The sequence below is a fragment of the Gymnogyps californianus genome, chromosome Z (genome assembly GCF_018139145.2).
Source record: "Gymnogyps californianus isolate 813 chromosome Z, ASM1813914v2, whole genome shotgun sequence".
Classification (NCBI taxonomy): Eukaryota; Metazoa; Chordata; class Aves; order Accipitriformes; family Cathartidae; genus Gymnogyps; species Gymnogyps californianus.
In genome coordinates, this window is record NC_059500.1 from 56,254,577 (window position 1) to 56,278,686 (window position 24,110).

At 40.4% G+C, this 24,110-nt stretch overlaps 1 protein-coding gene across 1 annotated transcript in view; it reads right to left on the reverse strand.

Annotated features, from left to right (window-relative positions):
- Positions 1-566: 566 nt before the first annotated feature.
- Positions 567-24,110, reverse strand: part of MRPS27 (mitochondrial ribosomal protein S27) — a 49,873-nt gene continuing 26,329 nt past the window's right edge. The window contains exons 5-11 of the mRNA XM_050913284.1: positions 16,857-16,971; positions 16,266-16,344; positions 14,836-14,951; positions 11,688-11,790; positions 9,302-9,444; positions 5,150-5,305; positions 567-992 (exon numbers count right to left, since the gene is read on the reverse strand). Of these exons, the coding sequence (XP_050769241.1) occupies positions 753-992; positions 5,150-5,305; positions 9,302-9,444; positions 11,688-11,790; positions 14,836-14,951; positions 16,266-16,344; positions 16,857-16,971 (952 nt within the window). The 3' untranslated portion in view covers positions 567-752. The remainder of the gene's footprint in view (positions 993-5,149; positions 5,306-9,301; positions 9,445-11,687; positions 11,791-14,835; positions 14,952-16,265; positions 16,345-16,856; positions 16,972-24,110) is intronic.

The following is a 24,110-nucleotide window of genomic DNA, read 5'->3' on the forward strand; positions in this document are numbered from 1 at the left end:
AGACAAAAAGGCAATTAGGTCAAAACCCCCATGAAACAGCGTCCAGAATATAAAAGGAAACTGCACTGCAGTATGAGGCTCCTCGGTGTGTGCCGAGGTCATTGTGCGTGTTTCTCTACTGACCTTAAAAATGGAGCAGAGCAGCACTAGTAAAGTCAGAAATTTCTAACTTCCTTACAGGGAAGGCACACCTGAGTGCCTGTAAAAGTGCTAACTCACTAGGCTGAAACTCTTTAAAAGTAGTTTTAAAAACAGTCTAAAGTTAGGCTTCCAACTCCATGTATAGTAGCCTGAATTTTCTAAATGCGTTGGGGAAAAAAAAAAAGCAATCAATATACGTTAATCCTCTTAGTGTCTGAAGTTCAGAGCAGCCAAGGCATTCTTTCCTGTGAGAAACCCCTACTGAAACAACTTGTGTTTGAACTTCTTCCCTCTTCTTTTGTTCCTTCCACCCTCTACACCTTTCATCACAGGCAAGCTACTTCTTATGCCTTTGTTTCTTTGTGTTGTCTCCATCCCACCCCCTGCCTGGCTGATGGTAGGAGGAAAATACATCATATACACGATGAAGATTTCTGAACCACATATGTTTACTTCAGGAAACAAGGCAAAATGGGAAAAGTTTAATTTGCATATAACAGTCACATACAGTCACACTTGCAGCAGGATTGAAGTGAAATATTAATAATGGTGAACACTCCATTCACTGCCAGAGGAATGCATACCACTATGGTAGTCCTTGAGTTCCAATACTAAGCAGATGCTTTAGCTAGCTTCCTAGCTTCCATTTCCTGCTTAGCCTTTTCTCTCAGCTCTCTTTCTCTCTCAACGAGAAGTGCTTGTTCTTGCTCCCACTCCTTTAGCTTCTGCTCATGTTTTGCAATGTCTTCCACTTCACATGCTGGCAGCTTTTCCTTGACAAGTTGGGTGGTCAGGGTTAACACGCTTTCAGATTCAACCTTGCCAAGTGAATGCAGCTTAGAGTACAGCTCCTGTCATAAAAAGGGATTTGGCGGGGAGCGAGAAGGAGAGAGCCAGTCAGTCACAAAATAATCAGCCACAAAATACTTCCCTATAACAACCAATACATTGCTGTTTGAATCTAACTGTTAGCTGGGCTATACAGGCCAGGTAACTATTTTATCCCAGCAAAGTGTTTTGACTGTGGTAGCTGGTACCATTTCTTGAAATGCTAACCTCTAGAATAATTTCTGTGAGCAATAAAACTAAAACAATGAAGTTTCATTTTCATTAACCATTGAAGTTCTCTTTATTTTTCCAAGTTCAGTTATCTGGTATTAACAAAGATCAGCTGACCAGTCAACTGCAATAAATATAATCTAAACACCTTGTTTTTGTGTCTTACCTCAAAACCGACTGAACGATTTGCTCCACGCTGCCTGCATTAGCATCCCTCTCAACAGAGGCACATCACTTCAAATGCTCTCTTGCTAACGCCATACTGAGTAACTCCCACTATTTTTCTTCCCAACAGTTACTGTGATCTGAGGCTTGACTATGCTTACACTGTACAATAGCGCTAAAGCAAGGGATATTTTTTTCAGGGATACTCTACACTGAAACTAAGAGCAGGGCTTCAGTAACTGTGCACTATTTCTTTCCTGAGCTTTACTTATCTAGATTTCATGTAGCATAAAAATGTTAATTCACTTAACAAGATGAATCATCCAGTGATACTATTTCTGGCTTTCTGGAATCTTTAGCCTGATGGCTCACTAACAATCTGATTAATTGCCTTAAAAGTGCAGATACACCACCAAGGAGGAGTTTCCTGTGGGAGCAAGATGACATGGCACTGGCAGATTCTTTACCCCTTGCTCACTCATTAGATAGCAACATATTTTCCTCATTGTTCTTTTAAATAAAATGTTTTACTGAGCCCAGCACTTGCAGAAATGTTTAAAGTAAGTAAGTGTCCTAAAGAAAGGTACATCCATGCTTCTTTCCTGGGCCCTTTGAATAAAGCCTACTGTTTCGCATTGCAGGATGATGGAAAGAAGATGTGCGGATCATCCACCTCCAAACAAAATGGCAATTCTGGGGCCATGCAGATATCTGGACTTCCACTTCCAGTTACCACTGGAAGCTTATGTGCTGTGCTGCTGGCCCACAGTGTTCCTCTTACCCCAGCCCACACCGGCAATAATCTGCAAAGGCACTGCCCCTCAGCTCCTGTCCTGAGGCTCTGCCTTGTTCTTACGCAGGAAACTATGATGTCCCCTCTGAGGACTCTCCACTTCTCTCTGCCTTAGCCAACGCAACTGCAGGCTTTGTTGTGTTTTGCCAGACCCTTGAAGGTTTGAACTTGATTTAAAACGCTAAGCATGCAGGTCTGAGGGGCCTGGGTATTTGGCTCTGTCTGTTTTTTGATTTTATGATAAAGAATGAAAACAAAACCAATGGCTTTGAAGCTAATGGACTAAACCAAAGTCAGTAATATTTAGGTGTATTCCTCTCTATTTTGTTTGAGATGTCATAAGTATACAATGTATCAGTGAGAAACACAAAGAGGCCATACAGCTTGGGTCTGGGGAAGGAACCTGACAATCATGTTTACAGATTAGATATTCATTTTGAACATAACTGGTTTAGATCCTTCAGACTCTCCCTACTACTGACTACCAAGGATGTGCTGAAAAGGGGGTTTATGCACTGAACCTAAGCAGTATGAAATCGAAGTAGAGAAAGGCAACAAACTGGAAAGTACCAGGACTCCTCTCCTAAGCCATTACTGGTACCACTGAACTCCTGGAATCTTCCCTGCTCTGCTGTGATACATTAATGAAACTAATTTAGGAAAGCAGCAGGTACCTGTCCTGCAGGTACCAAAAGGGCACATACTTGAGTGGCTAAATCATTGATTTTTATAAGCAGTCTCCAGGGCTCTGTATGCAGTTAGAGAAGGAGCACTGCTTTTACGGAGGGTGTTCCCAGCATTTATGTGATGAAATGCTTGCCCACTCCTCATTGACACAGATGGAAGGAATTGCCTGAGGAACACTGTACTGAGTGGTAAGCCTCAGCATACAGGATCTGAAAACAGGTAATTACAACACAAATGACAGTGTCAGACAGAGTCTAAATTACAGCTCCAAAGGCTTTACCTGGAAAGAGCCAAATTCCCTCAAGTCCTGTTTGTTTTGGCGGAAGTGAAGGACATGCTGCCTCTCACATATCGTATCTGTTAGGCTGCCGTGGCTTTTTCAGGTACTTCCACAAATGGCTGTTCTGAAGGTTAGTATGAGACGTGGAGTTCAAGTGTGTGTATAAAAGCCATGCAGAACAAGCTACAGTTCTAGACAGGAACTGCATGTCTGGAGCAAATCCACATGCTTTTCCTCACATACCCAGGTGTATGACTTGTGAAAGAGAACTGGGCAAGCAGGAGACAAGCAATTGGTTTTGAGCTCAAGGGGAAAGACTGGGACGTGCTGGTTAATGCAGGGCTGCACGAAGTGCAACCAAAGTGTTTTCAGCAGCAGGAGTGCAAGTCCTGTGTTGGGGTTACACCACACGAGGGGCAGATGATCTGTGCTGGGACAGCAGCTGTGAATGCCAACATCACCAGGTTGCTTCAGAGCTGCCATCTTCCTTCAGACTTGTACGGATTTCTAGTGAACTTCTCTGCCCTGTGAACTACACCCGTAGGTGCCCAGGGGTTCAACTGGGAAGACTGGCTGGTGCTGGCCTAATGGATTTGAGAGAAGAGTCCGAGAGCTCTTTCAGGTTTAGCTGAAATGGCACTCTGACTTGAGAGCTCCTTTTCTCATCCAGACAACCAAAAATTGTGGCTTATTTACATATAAATTACTGTTGGATGCCTAGACTTCACATAAGGGCTATATCTTTCTTATATTCAGACTCTTCTGGTGAGAGCTTAGAGCTAAGCATTGGGACTGTAGTTTGCTGGCTCAAAGTCAGGGCGCTCACTGCCACACCAGGGAATGCCTGAACTGGGGTTAATTATGGAACTTGTGGAAAAGTTGAGGTGAGAAGAAAACTACCGTCTTGGCACCAGTCTGTCCCCAGTTTGACATTCAGGCCTTGTTTTGAGCACTCCGCATTATTTTCTTCAAGGCTAGACAATGTATAGACAAAGAGAGACTCATAAAAATGTCTCACTCCCTCCTTCAAAGGGCACTTGTGTTTACCTAATTCACTGTAATTCATCCAGGCATTAATTATCACATGCTGAGCACTCACTGATTCCCAAACACTTTAATTAAAAAGTTCTAAGTGCCTACAAAGCAAGTTTAATATCCAAAGATTAGTGGCAAATAATTTATGTAAATAAAAATTAAAGAAAGGAAAAGTGTGTGTACGTGAGGTGAAACCATAGAATACTAGTCTTTTAATTTCTGAAATTTCTTTAGAACAACAGTCTGTATCCAGAACAACTGTCCAAGGTTGTGACAACAACAATGGAAACTGATGGCCTATGGAAAGAGTACTGCTCCTGGACCTATAAGCCAGATCAGTTTCAACCTGAGGTATTTCATTTTTACCACATCACAAATCAGAGATGATAAAATACAATGAGCTCGTTATATCGCTATGAGATGATCAAATAAAATGCACTCATTATATAGCTGTGCCCTAATGAACAACTGTTTGTGTTTCATATTGTTATCATCAGCGTGACGACCTAAAGATAAAAGGGACATGATATAGCCTTAATTTCCCAGACTGAAAGTATAGGATGGAACATTCCTACTTAATTATAACATACACAAATGGACAATAAATTCAGGATGGCCTCATGCCTATTACAATTTATTTTAATGAGCAAGAGCCCACACAAGGTCAGATAATGGATCTCTAATGACATACCACTTTCATGAACAGGACTTGATTTATCATTTTGATGTATGAAAAGTGAAGATAAAATCCCAGCAGACAGACAAAAGACAAGTGGCCTTGAGCATTTATGTCTTTGTAGGCTGCTGCTTCCTGTTTGAAGAAGTGAAAATGTAAGGTGACATCAGTTTCAAAAATGCCAGGTAGGATTCCTGATGTACTGAAGGGGTGTCAGTCTACTAGCCATAATAAGCCAGCATATATATTTTCTAGTATATATTATGGTGATCTACTGCAGCTTAGAATATTTAGATAAATTAAGCTCTCTTACCTTGAATCGGCTGTAGTACTCGGGTGCTTTAGACTGCTCTGTTTCTTCTGATTCTGCACACTGTGACTTCTGCTTTAATTCCTTGACTTCCTCAGCTGATTCTGGACCGGGTTTTGCTTCAAGGACAGACTGCAAAACGGTCTCCAGAGCATTAATCTGAACAATCACATTTGTCATTGTTAGCATAAACAGGTTGGAAATACAATCCGAGTAACACTGCTATCATGTTTACAAACAACTTCATGAGTTACCATGTATTTTGAGATGACTTCTGAGTATGGAAAAAAAAAAGAAAACCAAATTCTAAAAGGAAATGGGACTATTCTTGGAAGAATTTTGTACTGTACTTGGGATCTCTGAGGCTGGACATTAAACCCCTGCAACAGAAAAACTCCACCACTCCCTGTCAACAGTAAAACGCCGCATGACTCAGATGCTGACTGGCATTTGCAGATCTGTCAGGCATTAGGGTAATGTCTCCTCTTGGCCTGATATCCGGCTGTAAATACTAATGCTAAATGGTAGTCACAGTGATAACAGCACTAGCATGATACACAATCACAGATACATCTAAACAAGGTATTACTATGGAATGTTTGAACAATATAATCTCTAATAGATCATCTCAATACCCCTTTGGTGAAAAGCAGCAGGGAAATCACCTGTTCAGCAACAAGAACATTCATTCCTATCATTAGTTTGATAATTTAATGGGAAAAATGGAAATGTAGGCATATAATATATTGGTATAGGCATATTTCTAATCTGTCACACCTCTGTTCTCTTCATGCTTTTGTCTTTCAAGGTAGTAAGAGAACCACCCTCTCCTAATCTAATTGCAGCTGTATCAAAAGAATGCATTAGGTTCACTAAGGGACTTAGTAAATTATTTCTGTATGTATTATTTATACAAAAGATGGAACTGATATATGGATGCTGCTGCTGTTTTGGGAATAACATGATCTCCATAACTGGAATTATTGGATGCAGGTTGCCTGCATTTTAAAGTTCAGCTTTTACAAATGCAAAGAGCTGTTATCCTTCTATGAATCCTAAATCTGAATGTTTATCAGTAGGGTGAAATAACTGTGTAACCTTTGAATCTGTGATGCTGTCTCCAAGCAAAAGGGATCTTGATGCTTACGGTTTCATTTTCCTAGCATAAGTATATAATGCTAAAGGAATAAAAATTAGGCTTATTTGAAATAACATTCTTGACACTGAAATGTAATCTTTAAACCAGCAGTACTGAAACAGGATGAAATAAGCAATGAAATAATAACTATGTGCTTGGAAATACATACACTCATTTAGAGACTTTCTCAAACAATTGAAAAAAACAAACCTTGTCTTGCTTGTTCACAGTTAAACAATATAACACAGTACTAAAACAGTATTACTATTGTGTTGTTAAGATAGTAATGGCAAAGAGAAGACACCCTTCTAGTCAGAAATGAATGGAAGCTTAAAGCCTGAAAGAAAAGTAAGTGACTGACAATGACTGGGCAAATCACTTGCAAATGTTTACACCAAAACTGCACAGTCAAAAAAGTTCATTTGAAAACTTCCCTTTTAGATAATGAAATTTATTCAGCCAGAAAGTAGTATTACATTTTGGAAAATAACCAAGTTCGCAAAACCAGGGCCGTCTCTTTCTCAAGTAACTCTGTGACTGTACAGGCATGCAAGGACAATGATTTATAACACAGTCCATACTTCTCAGTGCTATGATAGGGATTTATGAGAATTGCATAATGGTCAACCTAGTCCTGCCCAAGAGAGGCCCAGGATACTACAGGAAAAAAGGGTTTATGGCACTTGAGGTTGTTTCCATCATATCTGCTGCTGAATTCAGTGGAAGTTGACTGACCCCAATATTGACCTGGTCAGTGCTCTTAGTCCTTCATCCTTAGGAATACTGCATTTTAGTTTGAAATATTAATTAAAAATATCTTGTATGGATTTTAATAGTAAAATCCTAATGAGCATTTAGATAGAAAAGGCCAGATGATGCAAATCAATACACCGCAATTACTTTACACCAGATACGGATATGTACCAACATGTTTTCCTTGTTTTCTTTTCTCCATTGGGGTCTGTCCTGATTTCAGCTAGGACAGAGTTAATTTTCTTCCTAGTAGCTGGTATAGTGCAGTGTTTTGGATTTAGTAGGAAAATAATGTTGATAACACACTGATGTTTTCAGTTGTAGCTAAGTAGCGTTTATACTAAGTCAAGGATTTTTCAGCTTCTCATGCCCAGCCAGCAAGAAGGCTGGAGGGGGCACAAGAAGCTGGGAGGGGACACCGCCAGGACAGCTGACCCAAACTGGCCAAAGAGCTATTCCATACCATATGACATCATGCCCAGTATATAAACTGGGGGAGCTGGCTGGGAGGGGCGGATCGCGGCTCGGGAAGTAACTGGGCATCGGTCAACAAGTGGTGAGCAATTGCATTGTGCACCACTTGCTTTGTATAGTTTAATTCTTTTAGTATTACTATTGTCATATTATTATTATCATTATAATTGTTTTTCATTCCTTTCTGTCCTATTAAACTGTCTTTATCTCAACTCATGAGGGTTTTTTTTCCTGATTCTCTCCCCCATCCCAGGGGTGGGGGGTGGGCGAGCAGCTGCGTGGTGCTTAGCTGCCGGCTGGGGTTAAACCACGACAGGGTCACAAAAATGCACTAGAGAAAAATTATTTTGATAATAACAAACCATCCAGGCCTGCTCTTGGTCCTCAGCTTGGTGACACTTACATGACTTGCACTATTGTTTATATACTGCTACCTAAAACCCAAATGAGGCCAAGTATCTCTTCAGGGAAGTTTCCGTGTCGCTCTCTCAGTCATTGCTTTTTGGGCTCTACTACTGGATTTGTACAGAGACACCTGCAGCATTAGAGAGTAATCAGTAACAACCTTATTTTATAAGTTCTTAGTTGTTCACTGAACAAAGTAAAAAGTGTCCCTGCAAAGAAGGCATTGCTAGATATTACTAGCGTTTACTATTTTTACGGTATCAGTACACAGAAGGATGGGATTGTCTATGGACCTGTTGTGCCACAGACAGATGCAGCCTTGTTTCAACACTAGGATGTTCATCTACAATCCAGAGCAAGCTGAGGAGTTCCTTAATTTGTCTGTTTGTAAGCAGAAAAAATCACAAGCGTATTAGGTGGAGTTCTTCAGACTTGGAGTAAGGAAGAAATCCGCAAACCCCAAAGAGGTTACTCAAAATGGTGGAAGCTGCAGATATTCACACTTCCTTCCTTGCACTGTCCAGTATTACACAGAGCTGCTTCCAAGCATGGAGCAACAGACAGGAGAACCCGCTGAGCAGTGCCCTGGCCTTTGTTTGTCAAGGGAAATGCAGAGACTGCAAGCCTAGTAGTGATGCTAGCAAAAGGGAGACTCCCATCACCAGAGACACCTTCAGGAACGAGTACCAAGAAGAGGAGGTGAGACCTCAGTGCTGTTTCTATGCTCCAGCCCGTGTGGTGGTGGTTTCCTAAGTTACTCCTCCTAAGCTGCCTGATTCCAGCATCAGCCTGACGCTCCACAGCACTCCTAAGCTCCAAGTCCCTTAGTCAGTGCTGACCTCACAAAAGGACTGAATCTATCCATCCTCCCCAACTGAGGGCACTACAACCCTTCCAAAAATCACTCTACACCATTTTTGGACCAGTATCACTCAGGACCTCATCTCAGAGGGCACAGAATACATGGACTTAGCTGGGAGAGGAACAAGATGTGATATTTCATCCTCACTGCTAAGAAGTATGTCTCTGAGTGAGTTCAAAAGCTCGGGAAACAAAGGTGTCTTCCCATCCCCACAGACATGTGCTTCCTGTGACACAGACCCAGGCGTCTCTATAGGCAGGGGAAGGCCTAGGAAACATACTTAAATGGTCTGCGGCAATAACAGACACTCATTCCCAAGGACATGCCAGCAGACATCATCACTGGCTCATCAACTGAGGCAGTGGTTCTGTTCTAAACATTACTAGTTCTCCTGTATTCCAAAGACCTCTGAAGTATTGCTGGGCCTCTTCTCATTAGCAAGGCACAGAATTCACAGGTTTTACTGGAGTTTGGCTTGTACGAAATTTCCCTCCGTTCAGTGGGTTATAGCCTTCATACTTACAGCTTCTTTGCAGATTTTGCTGTCCCCTGACAATGAAGCCACGTTCTCCATCACTTGCAAGGCTCTATTCAAGTATCCAGGTGTCCACATCAGTGGCATTAGATTGTATACAGCTCTTAGCCCTTTATTCAACTCCACTTTCCCTGTGATAAAAAAATACTTTAGCGTTAGTAGTTCAACACTAGAGTCTTAACAGAATCCATCTTTTTTAGAAGTGACAGCAAGTGTCTTGGCTTCTGTGGTAAAAACAACACACTCTTCTAAAAAGCTGCTCTGACAGAACTGCTATTATCTTATTTTATTAAGGTGCCTTCTTTTTGCCCAACTTCAAGGCTGTTACATGTTTGTTTCTGCTTTCTCCCAATTCTCCCTACCCCCTCACCTAGAAATTTTGTCCAGATGGAAAAGAGGAAAAGTGGTCAGGTTTTCTGGTTGTCTGGCAGTTGTAAGAGCAGCTCTGAGCAGGATGTCTGCAGATTTCAGACAAATGTCTCCTTAGCCTTCAGGGACTGACTGTGCAGCATGTGTGCACTAAATCTGAAGCTCTGGACTCACCTCTGTGGCCTTTAGGGTCTACTCACACATGTGTCATGGCCAGACTGTACAGTATTTACAGCACATGCTCTGGCTAACTATACAGCTTAGTACCCCTATTTCTGCTGGAGCTTCCTGAGAGGAAATATGGGACACCCGCCAAAATGAAATTTTGGTTCTTGATTTAGGACACTCCGTGCAACAAGGTGTTCACTGACTTTAGCAGGACCTGCGATGCACAGCACCACTGACAATGTGGCTTTTCTTCTGACAGTAATTACTAGAGAACACAAAACTGCTATATAACAGAGGAAATGTACATCACGTTGCAGTTGGTGAGTACTAATTTACAATGATCATCACTTTAAAGTTTTGATTTTGTCATTGTCAATGTAACAAATAATACCACTTCAGTGTAGCTTACAAGAGTTGTATCCTAGCTCTCAATCTAATTTGCACTCTGGCTATAATGACACAAAACTACAAAACACACCTTACTCTTCTTTACATGGAAGAGAACAGTTTAGGAAAAGCAAGGTAATAAGTACACAGACAAAGCTTATGGACTATGGCTGAATTAAAATAGCTGAGGTGCTTGAGGCCACTTTGTGCCTGTAGATATCTTTCACTCTGAGAGGCCGGTTCCATTAGTGTTGGCAAGACTGTGGAATACATGACATAACAGTAAATAGCTTTTGATCTACTGAATGTCAATGTCATGGAACAAGTACTACTGCTCACAGAAAACAGTGAAGTGCATTTTTGAAATATGGCCACTACTCAACCAATCTATATGACATAAAAAACAGTCCAAACTGAATGCCAACTGGACAGCAAAGTCCCTATTTGTATCAGTGTCTCCACTGGATAACAAATTACAGCTCTACGGAAAATCCTGCTTTCAAATTAATTTTCACATTTATCCCCCTTTTTGACCGAAAAGTAGTTTTCTGTCTTATGGTCATGATAAATCTGAATCAGCATCCTAACTCTGCCACTACACATCGTATTTTGGCCACATTTTAAGAACAAGTTCACTTTTTATTACCCTCAATAAATTCTAGAACAAAATATAACACAGTAATGGAACAACTGCATAATCATAAATGTTAAATTAATTAATTACTTTCAAGTAAACAATCATTTTGTAAAGAAGAACAAAACCTATCTGCACTACATTCCTCTAAAGGTTAGAGGAAATTCAAGAATTAATTACCCCATTCCCCATTTACCTTCCCTCCAATTCTGGATATACTCTGATCTAACTGCTCTTTAATAATATACCGTATCATTAGCAGTGAAGACTCCTTAACAGATACAGGATAAAGGCACTGCTATGTGCTGTTCACAACAGAAACATTAACTTTACAGTGAGTAGTAAATGTTCTAAACACAGTATTTTTCAGGCTGTGCTCTCTGAACTTCTTGAGGTTTAAGGATTATTTTAAGGAGCTCACTAACTAGAAAAAGAATCTATTGTCCATAACCTTAAATTTGTGTTATGGAACTCTGTACTTCTGGGTTTTTTTTAAAATTTGTTGGTCCACAAACAAACCAAACCTACTGTTCTTTAAGAACGTCCTCGTTCTTTCAGCTGCCAATGCAAACCTGCAGGGAGCCCTAAAGGAGGTTCTGAAGCTCTCTGATAAAGGGCATACCATTGAAATCAGTACTACCCTCCAGGCTTAGAAAACAGATTCAGTCTTAACTCTGCAATTGTTCCTTCCACTATTTCTGCCTTTTTTTTTCCTAGCCTTCTCCTTGATTACACTTTAATAAAGCAAAGATGCCAATTTAATTCAGCCACTGAAGACAAGTGGGAAAAGATGACTGTGAGGGAGGTAAAACTCACCAAGGAATGCATAGCCATACAGCTGGGAGCTAAAACCCACAGTGCTTGTTTGCTTTAGGCCCGTAAGCACTAGCGATGCTCCAAGATTTCTCTCCTCTTCCCACTGCAAATAATGTAAACTAAGTAAATGTTCCTTGACAAACACAAACATAAAATGGCAGCAGCCAAAGACAGCACACGTGGCTTTCATCAGAAGTCTTAGCAATAAAGTAAAGAATCATTAAACATGTCTAGTGTTCAGAGTTACAGTACGTATATCCTGAGGAAGAGTACACATTATACTGAGGAACACTTCTCTTTCCAGAAGACAGTAAAATGTGAGTGGTTGAGACTTTGCATGGAAGTCAATCAATGCATTTCCTTCAGGACAGAGGGTTACACTGATTTACATTGGCCAAGCTCTGTCTCTGTCCTGTATGTCCTACCACTTGCTTCAGGCTAACACTGCTGAAGAAAAAAATGACATGGCTTCTGTACTAGACCAGTCTTTTGTTTTAAGTATGTAGTAAGATACATCCCTCACTAGAACAGGAAAATGCCGAGAGATGAATATGCCGCTAATGGCTGCTCTGAGTCCAAAATCTGCACTGTGAAAAGAACATATGCAACTCAACAAGACCACTGTATGCCCCAGAATTAAAAGTACAGCTGCCTCTCCAGCTACAGAGAAGGACCAGCTGTCTGAGCCAGACCACCAGTGATGGCTAAAGAAGGGCACCCAATCAGTAAGTACATTAAAACCACAAGAGCAGTGTGAATTTTGTTTTGCTATGGGATAGTACAGTACATTTTTCAAGACCAGAGAAGCAGAAACATCCAGGATAAATGCCTCTTTACGGCAAGTGAACAACTCCCATTGCTAAGAAAATGAGGAAAAGGTAAACTTTTTTTTCCCCAGGTAAACTTAGGGGAAATAAAATATATTCAAGATTGAATGCCCAACTGACTGCACCACGACACTTAGAAACAGAGACTTTGTGTATCGTTTTGAGTGTGGTCAGCTTACCATATATTCAGACTTGGTTACCAGGTACTGGTATAAAACATAGAGAGACTTTCTTGCAGCATGATCTCTGTTACTACAGGCAATAGACTGGAGGAAGCCTGACTCTCTAACACATGGTTTTTGTGGCAGGGTACTTCAGTGTCTTGTTTATTACCTCATGACCTGAAACAAATATCCCTGGTGAAAGGAAGAAGCCTTCTGAAAAATTCCCTGAGGTACACCGAGTCTTAAAAAGCACTAAGGTTCGACCTTCTGGTTTAATGCATTATTCAGAGATGTCTTTTCAAGGTATGGCATTTTTTTGTGTCTCCATTCGGGTGCTACAAGAATTTGCATGTTATCATCTGACACAAAATACCATCACCTGACAGCCAGGCAAGGTATTTGTCTGACCCAGAAAAGGGATACAAGGAGATCGGGCTGTTTCGTGCTGAATTCAGCACTCCAGCTGAATGTTACAGGAAAATCAGATGCAACCGGAAAAACAGGGCTTTTAGCGGTCTAGGTTCTTTTGGGAGCTAGCCCATTTGGCTCCAAGAGCTGGAGGAACTGCAAGAATTCAATGTTAACACCTTTGCAGGGGAAGGTAGCAATCATACTGATTGTTTGCAGCAGTCAAGGAGGAAACTTTCTGGGGCGAGCCAAGACCAGTCAGGCTTTCAGTGGTGTTTACAACAGCAGAAAAATTGAAGTTCTCTATCACCACTGCTATACACACTAAGGACTAACATAGTTAGATTGCTCAAGATTCAGCTCTCAAAGTTAAAAAACATTTCATCAGGCTGCTGGACCCTAAGCTACGGCCAAGGGCCTGTCTGCAACAGGATACTGGCTGACCTGTCTCACACCTTGGGAAAAGGGAATGGGATTTTCAGGAGTAGCTGAGCAGATCTCATAATTCTGTCTACCCCCACTTCTTAAATCAAACACAGAAAATTGGTACTGAGCATTATGAGGTGTTGAATGATGCTCTGTATGGTATACACATATGAAAAAATGGCTTACTGCTGTCTTTGGATGGGGTTATTCCAAAATGCATATTAAATAAGTCACAGCTATATAAATATGCTTCCCTTAAATGTGTCATGTGTCCACACCACCCTTGCTTCCATATTCAGCTTTTCACGAAATGCTACACATATTGACAAGTGCTTGTCTTTGCAGTGAGGATACACAAACACGGACAAACACAACGGGAAAATGAGATGTTGGTCCCTCTGCTTTTCATATACAAGTGATCAAGCATACTTGACTTTTAGGGAATGAAGCAGAATACAGAACAGGGTAAATGCACATCTGTTTTCTATAGTGAAAACTGACATTACAACGCAATTGAGTAAAACCTTAAGGCATCTGTAACATGCATTTTGGAAGATGCTTCAAGGAAGACAAATGGAGGCTTCAAGTGTTTTCCTTATGTACGACAACATGCTATTGAAGGCTTGTGCCAAACTACATGAAAAGTAGCTGCCTAAAGTGATGGACATGGCAAAGCCCTTTTCTGATACCTAACTGAGCCCCTTCTGCAAAGGTAGAATAATGCCACTTCCAAGAGCCTGAACTGTCATGTTGGCCCTAAGCAAGCGAGATGTGAATAAGAAACCCCTAATCCTTGGAGACAGGAGAGATGTAACGAATTTAGTTTTAAAACAAATACATACTAGAAACAATACACCCAAAGCCAAATGGGATAGTAAAAATCCTAGTGAAAATGTTTTATAATTCTGCAACATTATCATTACCAAGCTCTAATGGTGAGCAATACTCACCTTAACAGGGTCCTATACAATAGGGGACAACAGTTTTTCTATGTTAACTGATAGAGCCCTCTTTGAACTGAACTGAAATGCCATTTCATAACCCTCCAATGCGCATACATTACATCTGAAAATCCCAACACACCTTCCCTTTCAGAGAAAGGAGCAAAAGGGGTGACAAGTTATTTGATGGTTTTCATATTTTGTTGTTTCTTTTTTTTCCTTTCTTCTGCAGTTGTAAAAATAATGAAAAAAAAGGCGTATTTATTTTTTCCAAGTAAACTCTGGGAAAGTAAAATATATTCAAGATTGAGTGCCCAACTGACTGCACCATGACACTTAGAAACAGAGGCTTTGTGTATCATTTTGAGTGTGGTCAGCTTACCGTATATTCAGACTTGGTTGCCAGGTACTGGTGTAAAACATAGAGAGAAAGAAGCTGTGTTGAGAATTCATCAAAACTTTCTTGCAGCATGATCTCTGTTACTACTGACATAGCATCTACGGAGGAAAACAATACACAATCAGCAGGTGCAGATTTACACAGCTCCCTTTCGCACCCACTCATGTTCACCAATACTTTATTGCTGTAGTATGTTTTGAAGTAGTTAGCGAGAAAGTTAAAGATGTCTTATGACTAGTAGTATAGAACTAGTCTTACTTGCTTGAGTTATTCAAACACCCTGCGAGAATGAAGAATGGGTTGAATAGCATGAGATCACAGTGAAGGAGCTTTCCCGACTCATCTTAGCTCTACACTCTCCAATTGGCTCTTCCTTGCTCAGCCCTTCAATCATTAACTTTTTTTAAAAAAATCCCTAAAAATGACTTCTTTGTTCTTGTGTTTAAATTACAAACAAGAGAAGACTGGCTTAAATTCACTGCCCTTAAGGTGACAGAAGAGTACAACGGAGCAGAAATGTTGTCACAGATCACCCACAGCACTCACTGTATTCAGCAAACAGTGCTCTGAGGAGCTCCACAGGGAGTTCCAGCAACACTCCCTGTCAGGAAGGACACTTTGTTAAACAAAAGGCCTCGAGCCTGTCACAGAAAAGAAATATGGATGGAATAAGGGGGAATTCACAGACAGGGGGGCTCTCAAAATAAAATAAATACATGTATTGATTTGCCATTTAGCAAAACCTTCATGATAAAAGCTACAGACAAGTCCTGCAATTCTATTGTTCCTTTCAGTTATTTGTTTTATAAGAGGCTTATGCAAAGAAAAGCTCGCTGCAAGTCTACAGTACCAGAAAACTTGCAGTGAAATGAAAATCTTAAATATTTGTCATCAAACATGAGAGGATTATTCACCTCAACACTTAAACAGCCAACAGTGAAAGACAGGCACCTTGACATGGCAATTCAGCATAGCTGGCTCTCTCCAGTGACAGGCAGGAAGTCTAGACAAACAGTTTAGATACGTAGCATTCTGAATAGCTAAATGTAGGTAAGACGAACTCTACTAACATGCACTTCAATTCTTATAACACTCTAATTGTCACTAATAAATGCTAACAACATCATAGGAGTTAAGTCAGACTTGTAAAAACTGGAGAATTTGATTTACATTTGGAATGGGATTAATCACAGTAGAAACTGTGAAGTGCATGTGTTTCAAAATTATATAATGAATAAAAACCCAAAAGAAATGAGATATAAACATGCAGAAAAGTAGTTTAAAGGAAGGAGAAGGTATGTTTTTAAGGTGACTTCAGAGAAAATACGGCTAAAAGTTTTTAATTCAAAGAAAGGCTCTGCAGATGTAAGAGCATACAACTAAGGATGCAGAATTGGTACATATTTTCTTACCTTCATATTTCTTCTGCTTTATAAAACAATCCAACAAAATATTGAATGTAAAATTATCTGGGAAAATTCCGTACTGAACCTGAATAGAAGAAGGAAAAAAAACCAGTGTGAAGATCTGCTGTTCAAATCTCTACAAGCATAGCACTGCAGGTATCAGAAAGATCAGAACCATGGCATTGCACACTGCTGCAAAGTGGCAGTTAGTTAAGCAACACAAGGAGATTAGCACGGCTCCCGTGATGTAGGCCTTCTAACTTTTGATGTACTGGATTTGTTTTGGCATTTTATCTGAGCCTTTGGGACCAGGAGGGGCATTGCCTACCAGGTTTTCACGCCTCTCCTGCATCTAGCATGTTTCGGACACCAACACTGTTTAAAACAAAAAGCTTCCTGGGAAAGAAGAGGAAATAAAAGCTGTAAAGAGCTTTAGCTAAAATTCAAGTGCAACGTTAATCTTTGGTTTGACAAACAAATATCTGAACTTAAACCCACAGTCTACAGGACCTGGCTGCAATAGGAATTCCAGGTAAGCCACACTTGTCTCAAAAAGCCGATCAACTATATTCATGGCTTTTCCTTGTAAAAACTTACCTTGTTTTTTAACGTGTATAAGGCTTTGTCTTCTGCACCATATTTTAAGCACTGTCTGATCCAGCTGTGGATGGTCCAATCTCTCAAGTACCAGCAATTTGGACTATGCCGAAACCTAAAGGATGATAAACGGTCCACGTGACAATATGACTCTTTGTTATCACAGAAACAAATTCTGTAATCAACAAGCTATTGAGTTTCAGAACCCCTGCCTTTCATGATCTCAAATATAAATGTGCCTGTATTTGACTTTGCAGTCAATCATTGCTCTCCAAAGAGCTCCAGCTAGCCCTTTCAAGTAAGAGAAACAAAACTTTGACACACTTTAATAGTGTGTATGAAGGGGGAATCTGACCTTTTCACAAATGGATAATATTTTAAACTTCTCACTTTCCAGAAAGCCTACTGCTTTTCCCCTGAGAAGATGAATACCATAAAATAATAGCTTGGTATATTTATGAAGGCCAACTGAGATTGCTATAAACACTGTAGTACTTTTTAACCTTGTCGTTCTGATTGTATAAGGTTGTATTGTTGCTGGTCTTGTCAAAGAGCAACAGTGCTCCATGACTGATGACATCAGCAAGTATCAGAATTACATCAAAATACAGCTGGGTCTGAACCTTTGGAGCTTGTGTAATCTGGTGTCTCCCACCCCCCCTAACTCATGCCTCACTTCAACCACTTAAGAATTCATTGTGCCTCAGCACAGACCATCGCTGGGCTGCTGCATGCTTCATTTGCTCTAGAAATGCTTTATCAGTGAGGCATGCCTCATGCAAGGGGAAACTCTGCTGGAGAGCCCTCCCTTGTCCCCCTGCACCGGCTGCCTTGTTCCCGACGGATGTTTCTTTAACCTGTTCTGAGACACCTCATGCCATGGCTTCAGCAGTCTTCCCAGGCAAGCTACTCCAGTGCTCAACCGATTTGTAAAATTAAATCCTTTTAAGTTCAGCCTCTTTTATTTCATCCTTATTCAGACATACAGACTTTGCTCTGCATTTGGAGAAGTGGTGACAAAAAGCAGATGGAGCTTCACCTTTGGCAAAGACTCAAAAACCAACTAAGAGTCCAGTGGTAGGAGCTGCTGCCTTGGTCCTGGGCTGAATTTCACACCCCAGTGACAAGAGACGCACACAACCTTTCTCAATTCAAATTGTATGCATGAAAAATGGGCTCAGTCCTCAGCGCAGAAGTGACTGCCACTTCCTGTAGAAAATGCCGATGACTGAGCTGGGCTCATGTGCAGATGCTTGCAGCCTCAAGCCAAGCTGCAGCACCATTTAGAGGCAAGGTTGGCTCTTCCATCTGAGTGAGCATGCTTTCCAGAACATTTATCAGATTAACGTGGCCACCAACTCTCTTTCCCCCTCAGTGAATCTCTGCGTATTGCAACCCACGTCTGAGGGGTACACAGATGATCAAGCCTGGAAAAGTACTGCAGCCTAGAGAGCCTTCAGAATGCAGAAGACATCCGTGCCAAAAGCGGAGCTAAACAACTACACAAAGTCTAAATATACGGTTTCGTAAGTGGCACATGAAATCTCCCCATTAAATTAGAATTTAAAAGAAAAAGAAAAGCATGCTTTGAATATTAAATTACAAACATCCATTTTGTTGCTCTAATTGCTTTCCATTTTCTTCCCTCTGGAGTTCAAATATTGGGAACAGCAAGAATGTATACTTGCTTTCATTAAAGTCCTGTTTCAATAATGCTTACAGGAAGCATCAATTACAGGCATTTGGATTTAATCATATTTTGATGAAACAATTATCTAATTGCTACAGACTGTTTCACCAGCCATTTAAGATGGGTTAGAGTGCAACACCAGCACCCAGCAAGAAAGCTGCCAGTATCTTTTAAAGTTGCTTCGTTAAATGGTTAATATTGTTTCACAAGTGGAAAACAACAGATTTGTCTTATTAAAACATGACACTGATGCTCTCAAAGACTTGGGCCTTTCTTTTGATACAATCTTTGGCATCCTTCCTACTAATTAGTTACACAGGAGGGAAGCAAACATTTAAGAAAAAAAACCAACACCCAAAGGTTTTAATGGGTTTGAATATTCACCTTTTTGCAGAGCTTTATTTATTCTCTTGAGTACACCATAGTGAGAGAGAGCACTCCAATACCTCCTGCACCTTGGGAATGCTACAGCCTACTGTAATGGTGAAATGCTTCTAGGTTTCAAAGTCAAATTGCACTTGGACAGTAAAAGGCCTAACAGTGATGCGATGCCATCTAGAAACAGGATGAAACTGATCCTCAATCAACACAAGCTTCTGGAATCGATATGCACAAAATTCAGAGGCATGTTATAAGAACTCTTTTAACAAAATCTTCACATGAGCTTTGTACGGCTGGGATTGATTTGGGAGTGTGTTTTGTGTACGGACAACCACAGGATCTATCAGATACAATTACTGTATGTTACTATTAAGATCTTTAGGCTCAGACCAGGTCTCCACTGCACTAGGTACTATGCAAATAAGAAGCAAACAGCTTCTCAGCCAAAGAATTTTCTAGTTAATTCTAATAACTAATTACAAAACAGTTGCCTGGGAATGAAGAGAAGGGACTGGTGCCAAATTTTTTCTGTCTCCATGTCAACAAGAATGCAATACATATGCATGTACATGGTCCCTCAACACTACACACTTCCATTAATCCATGATATAGTAGAAGGAGAATTGGAAGTGAAAGGGCAACAGGTACGCTGCAATCTTTAATTGTTTCTGATCCATATAATGCTGGGATGAGCTCTGGCTCTATTCTATCACCTGAGAAGAGAAGCCAACAGAGTATCTCTTTTTACAGCTAACCTAGACAAACTAACCAAATGTTGTGGCAGACATTTTTATTTGAAAGGGAATCAGGGAAAAGAGGAGATTGCTGGTCATTTTGACAAGCATTAACATCTTCCTCCTTCTCTTTCTCCACGAAACACAAAACAGGATATAATTAAACAAGGCAATATGTTCAGGGACAGATGAAAAGACAGAAGGAAGCTAAAACTACAGAAAGCAGAGGATTCAGAGTGAATTAAATAAAGGAAGCCTCTAGCAATTGCTGTATGTTTAATGGAAAGACCGAGAGGTTATCTTGCAGATGTCTGCTGTTGAAACTCATTTTTCTGAGAACTAATAAAAACCTGAGAAGCACAAGATTCTTATAATGCGTTCAGAAAAGACAAGGAGAAGCTTCCATAACAGTATTAGGGGAACTCCCTGTTGGTACGCTTTAATGTTAATTGCTAAAGAATCAATACGGTCATCATGCCAGTCATTGAACTGAGACCATCTGTCCCCACAGGGAACAAGAAGAGGAATATCTGTAAGACACGGAGTTCCTGAAATATCAAGGTCATTGTGAATCTAACAGCACCCAGTGCAATGGTACTAGAATTCCCCATATTTTGGAAAATTGTTCAAATGATGCAGTCCAGAAACTTGATTTTCATCAAACCATTGCTTTGTACTTGCAAAATGATTATAACTTGGAAGAGATACAGTGAGTGTATAGCCTCAGTACAAGGCAACCAGAACATTTTTAGCCAAGCAAGTGCACACTCTTGCTCACAAACTGGCCAGCACATTGGACTAAGAATACATTTTTAGTTTACTAATTTCCTGCACGAGGCCCTATTGCTTATTACTTACAACAGTGCTAAAGTACTCATGCTGTGTTAAAGAAACTGAACAATGGAAAAGTTTATCAGATGCTGAGAGTGCTTTATGGAGTGCTCTACTAATACAGCAAGTACGAGTTACTTCTATTGGTGCCCTCCCACACTGCAGAAAAGCTGAGTTGCCTCCCTTCTTTATTTATTTATTTTAAATGGTCTTTCAAGTTTGTTTGCTGCCATCAAGTGGTGATGCACTCTAGTGTTGCTTTCACATACCTTGTATTCTCAAGGGAAGTAATACAGCAACCCTGAGAACAAACAGAAGCAACAAGATGCTGGACTGTATTCTTTTCCCTAGGTTTGGTACAGGGGAGTTCATTCCTTTGGGGACAGTCACAAATGAGGAAGACTGTGAAAGAAAATTTGCTGGATGACAGAAGAGCAGGTGCCGCAGAAGTAATATACTACCACGAACAGCTCTGCTGTACGGAGGGAAAGCCAGCTCAGCAGATCTGTTCTAATTCTTTGCTAAGCTGACCAGAAACTCCCATTTTGTACTCTGTGGCTTTCTTAAGGGTCGATCCAATCCCTGGTACTGCCAGAGGCTATCCTTGTGCAATACACTATTTTTTCTTTTCCCCTCATCCATGAAACAGGAACAAGAGTCCCCTTCCTTTCTCCAACTTTGTCTGACCTAATGAGAAAGTATTTTGTAATGATCTACACACCCAGTACACAGAACTGTGTGATCTCTTAGGCCTCCAGATTTCAAGACTTTCTAAATTTCACCTGCATTTTGCTTTGCTGATTTTGCATCACCATACATAAAACCAACTCCTTAAATACAACCTCTTGTACTATAATGTTCTTCTCTGTTCTTATGCTTTAGAGATTCCTGTACCATCTTCTGCCACGTTGCAAGGAAGTGGAGAAATTAACAACAGAAGGACACTGAGCAATCTCCATTCTTTCATTATTTCTAATATAAATCATTGAGACGTGTTATTGTGCTTTCCTCAGAGTTAAAACCAAAAAGGTTTCATATGTTGCTAGTCCCCTCGTAGGATCTAGTCCAGGAAAGGAGAGAACCTACCTAGTGGTAGTCACTGTAACAAATTTCTTCCACCTATACTTCAGATCTCTCTTACTTCTTTTAGAACTACAGAGAAATATGGGTTTGCATGTTCCTTTGCTTTAATCAGGATGGGAGACTGCCAGATTTCTTCTCATCCACTTAAAATTCTAACAAGTCCTGAAGCAAAATGTAAGGAGACTTAAAATGAATAAATATCCTAAGAAATGTCTCTGTGAGCCAAGAAGAAGCTCTCTCAATGGAATGAATCCAAAATCACTCCACATTTTACAAAAGTCATACAGGGCTGTGAAGCTCCTTGGCAATGCTATGTTTTTTTCTTCCCAGGCACATTTTTTAAGCTACAGTGCATAATGATCAAATGGATTCCAGGCAGGCTTAGCTTGGAAACTGGAAGGCTAAGGAAACATCACCCAAAACTCTCTCTTTGTTTGTCACTTCAAGCCACAGGCCTTGGGAAAAATCATCTGCATTTTAAATGCACCCAGAGGCATTGCTCATGTGTCAGCATCAAAGGCAACAGCCCTGGAAAAAATCTTTGGTAATTGAAATTTCCTTTTAAACATGAACAAAACTTTTCTCTCTCTTCTTTGCCTGCATCTTAGCCTACACCTTTTTTTGAATGCATCCTTTTAAAAATTTCATGTATAAACACATCAGTCCTATAGGAAATACCTCATGCATTAACAGCCTACACTCAAGCAAAAACAGAGGGAACTCTTTCCTTTTGTGTTGAAATAAAAAACTCAACTAGCATATGTAGTATAAGAAATCAATTATCAAAAGCAGTAACAGGACAGGTTTAAAAAAATTAGACGAGTCAATTATAACAGACGATAGTCTAATGCTGAGGCAGAACTGTGCTCTTACACAAGAAGAAAAGCGGTTTGCAGACTCCCTGAAGAAAGCCCACATTCAGCCCTTATTCTGTTTTAATTTTTACTGACTTTCCCTGATCTTTGATTTTAAACTGATTTAGCTCTTGATTGCTTTGACCATAAAATTAATTCTTCTAAACTAGGCTCGCTCCACCTCCACATGAACGCGTATTACAGCGTCTTTTGTTCAGGAGTTGCACAGAGGTCTAACACCACTGACGAATGCAGCCTCAGGCCTAAACGATCAGTTTTTAGATACGGAGAAACTACAGTACAAAAGCACAGTCAAACATCAAGGCTGAACAGGAGACTTAAAGAATACTTTTAGTATCTGGTCTTGCTTTCCCGTTACACTACATTCAGCTTTTATTTCTGTCCACTCTCATGTTACAGGTTAACCTGTTTCTTAACCCTTACGCTTGGTAAAAGGACCAGATGTGGGAGAGTAGATATTTTGGGTAGAATTATATACTACGCAGTTATTTAGGAAGTCTCAGGATATCACTCTGGTAACCACTCTCTCCTAACAACTGAAGGGACAGAATTCACCATTCAGTAGTCTCAGAGTAGCTATTGCATTGCTCAAAACCACCCTCCTGCACAGAAAGCTCAGCTTTACAAAGTCTCTTTCTAACAATGACTATCACATACAGCAATCAACCATATAGCGGCTAGAATCTAGTTTACCCTTTATTAACCTAGCTACTTTCACAGCCAGTTATTAGAGCTGATTAACAAATGACAAGCTGAATTTCTGATACAACAAGCATTTCTGCCCATTGTTGTCAATCTCTTATGTCACTAATGCTCTTCTTCCTTTTGATGGATTTAAGGCACCCTTGTAAGTACAACACAAGGAACAGCCTTATTATGTTAAAAAGAAAAAACAGTATCATCAACCAGTTGCAAAATCCTAGATAAAAGTTATAAATTTCAAAACAATGTATGAATGGAGAAGCAGTTTACAGCAGCACAAAAGAAATGCTTTTCTTATACAGAAATAGACATAAGAACTACCACAAAAGAAACAGTAACAGCAACAGATCCAGAGCCTACAGCAAAGTTTGAAGCAATTTATTGGGATTCCTGGCTCTGAAAAGTACCTGAATTATTTATCTGTCCTTCCACTCACAGGCAGTGAACATAACAGAACTGGAGTGGAGCAGCTCTTCCAACGTTCTGCCATCAGGTTACACCAAGCAGCTTTGAACCTCTCTAGAAGCATTTGCAAAGCACACAGAGGAGGAGTCCTTCGGACAACTCAATCAACTTAAGTATCCCACAGGCTTGCCTTGAATGCCTCAAATCTTTATACTAATTAGTTCATAACCACACCGAAAAAGCAAAGCCCAGGCTCTAACAACATACTGCTTCTCAGTACACTCTTTGTCCCCGGGAAAACTCTTCCAGGCTGTTACATGCGTTTCCTAAAAAGCTCCTCTAGCCATGTAGATTCAAAATACTCCAGAACTATGCACTCCCCAGCAGGACACCAATGGAAGTCCACTTCTCAAAAGAACACGAGTCAGGATTTCTTCTGTATCAGCTTGGCTTCTTCTGTATCTGCATGCCTCAACCTGACATAACAGGACATCAGTTACAGGCCTTGTCTAGCTAGCAACTAAAGGTCTTAACATTTACAAATCCAGTATCA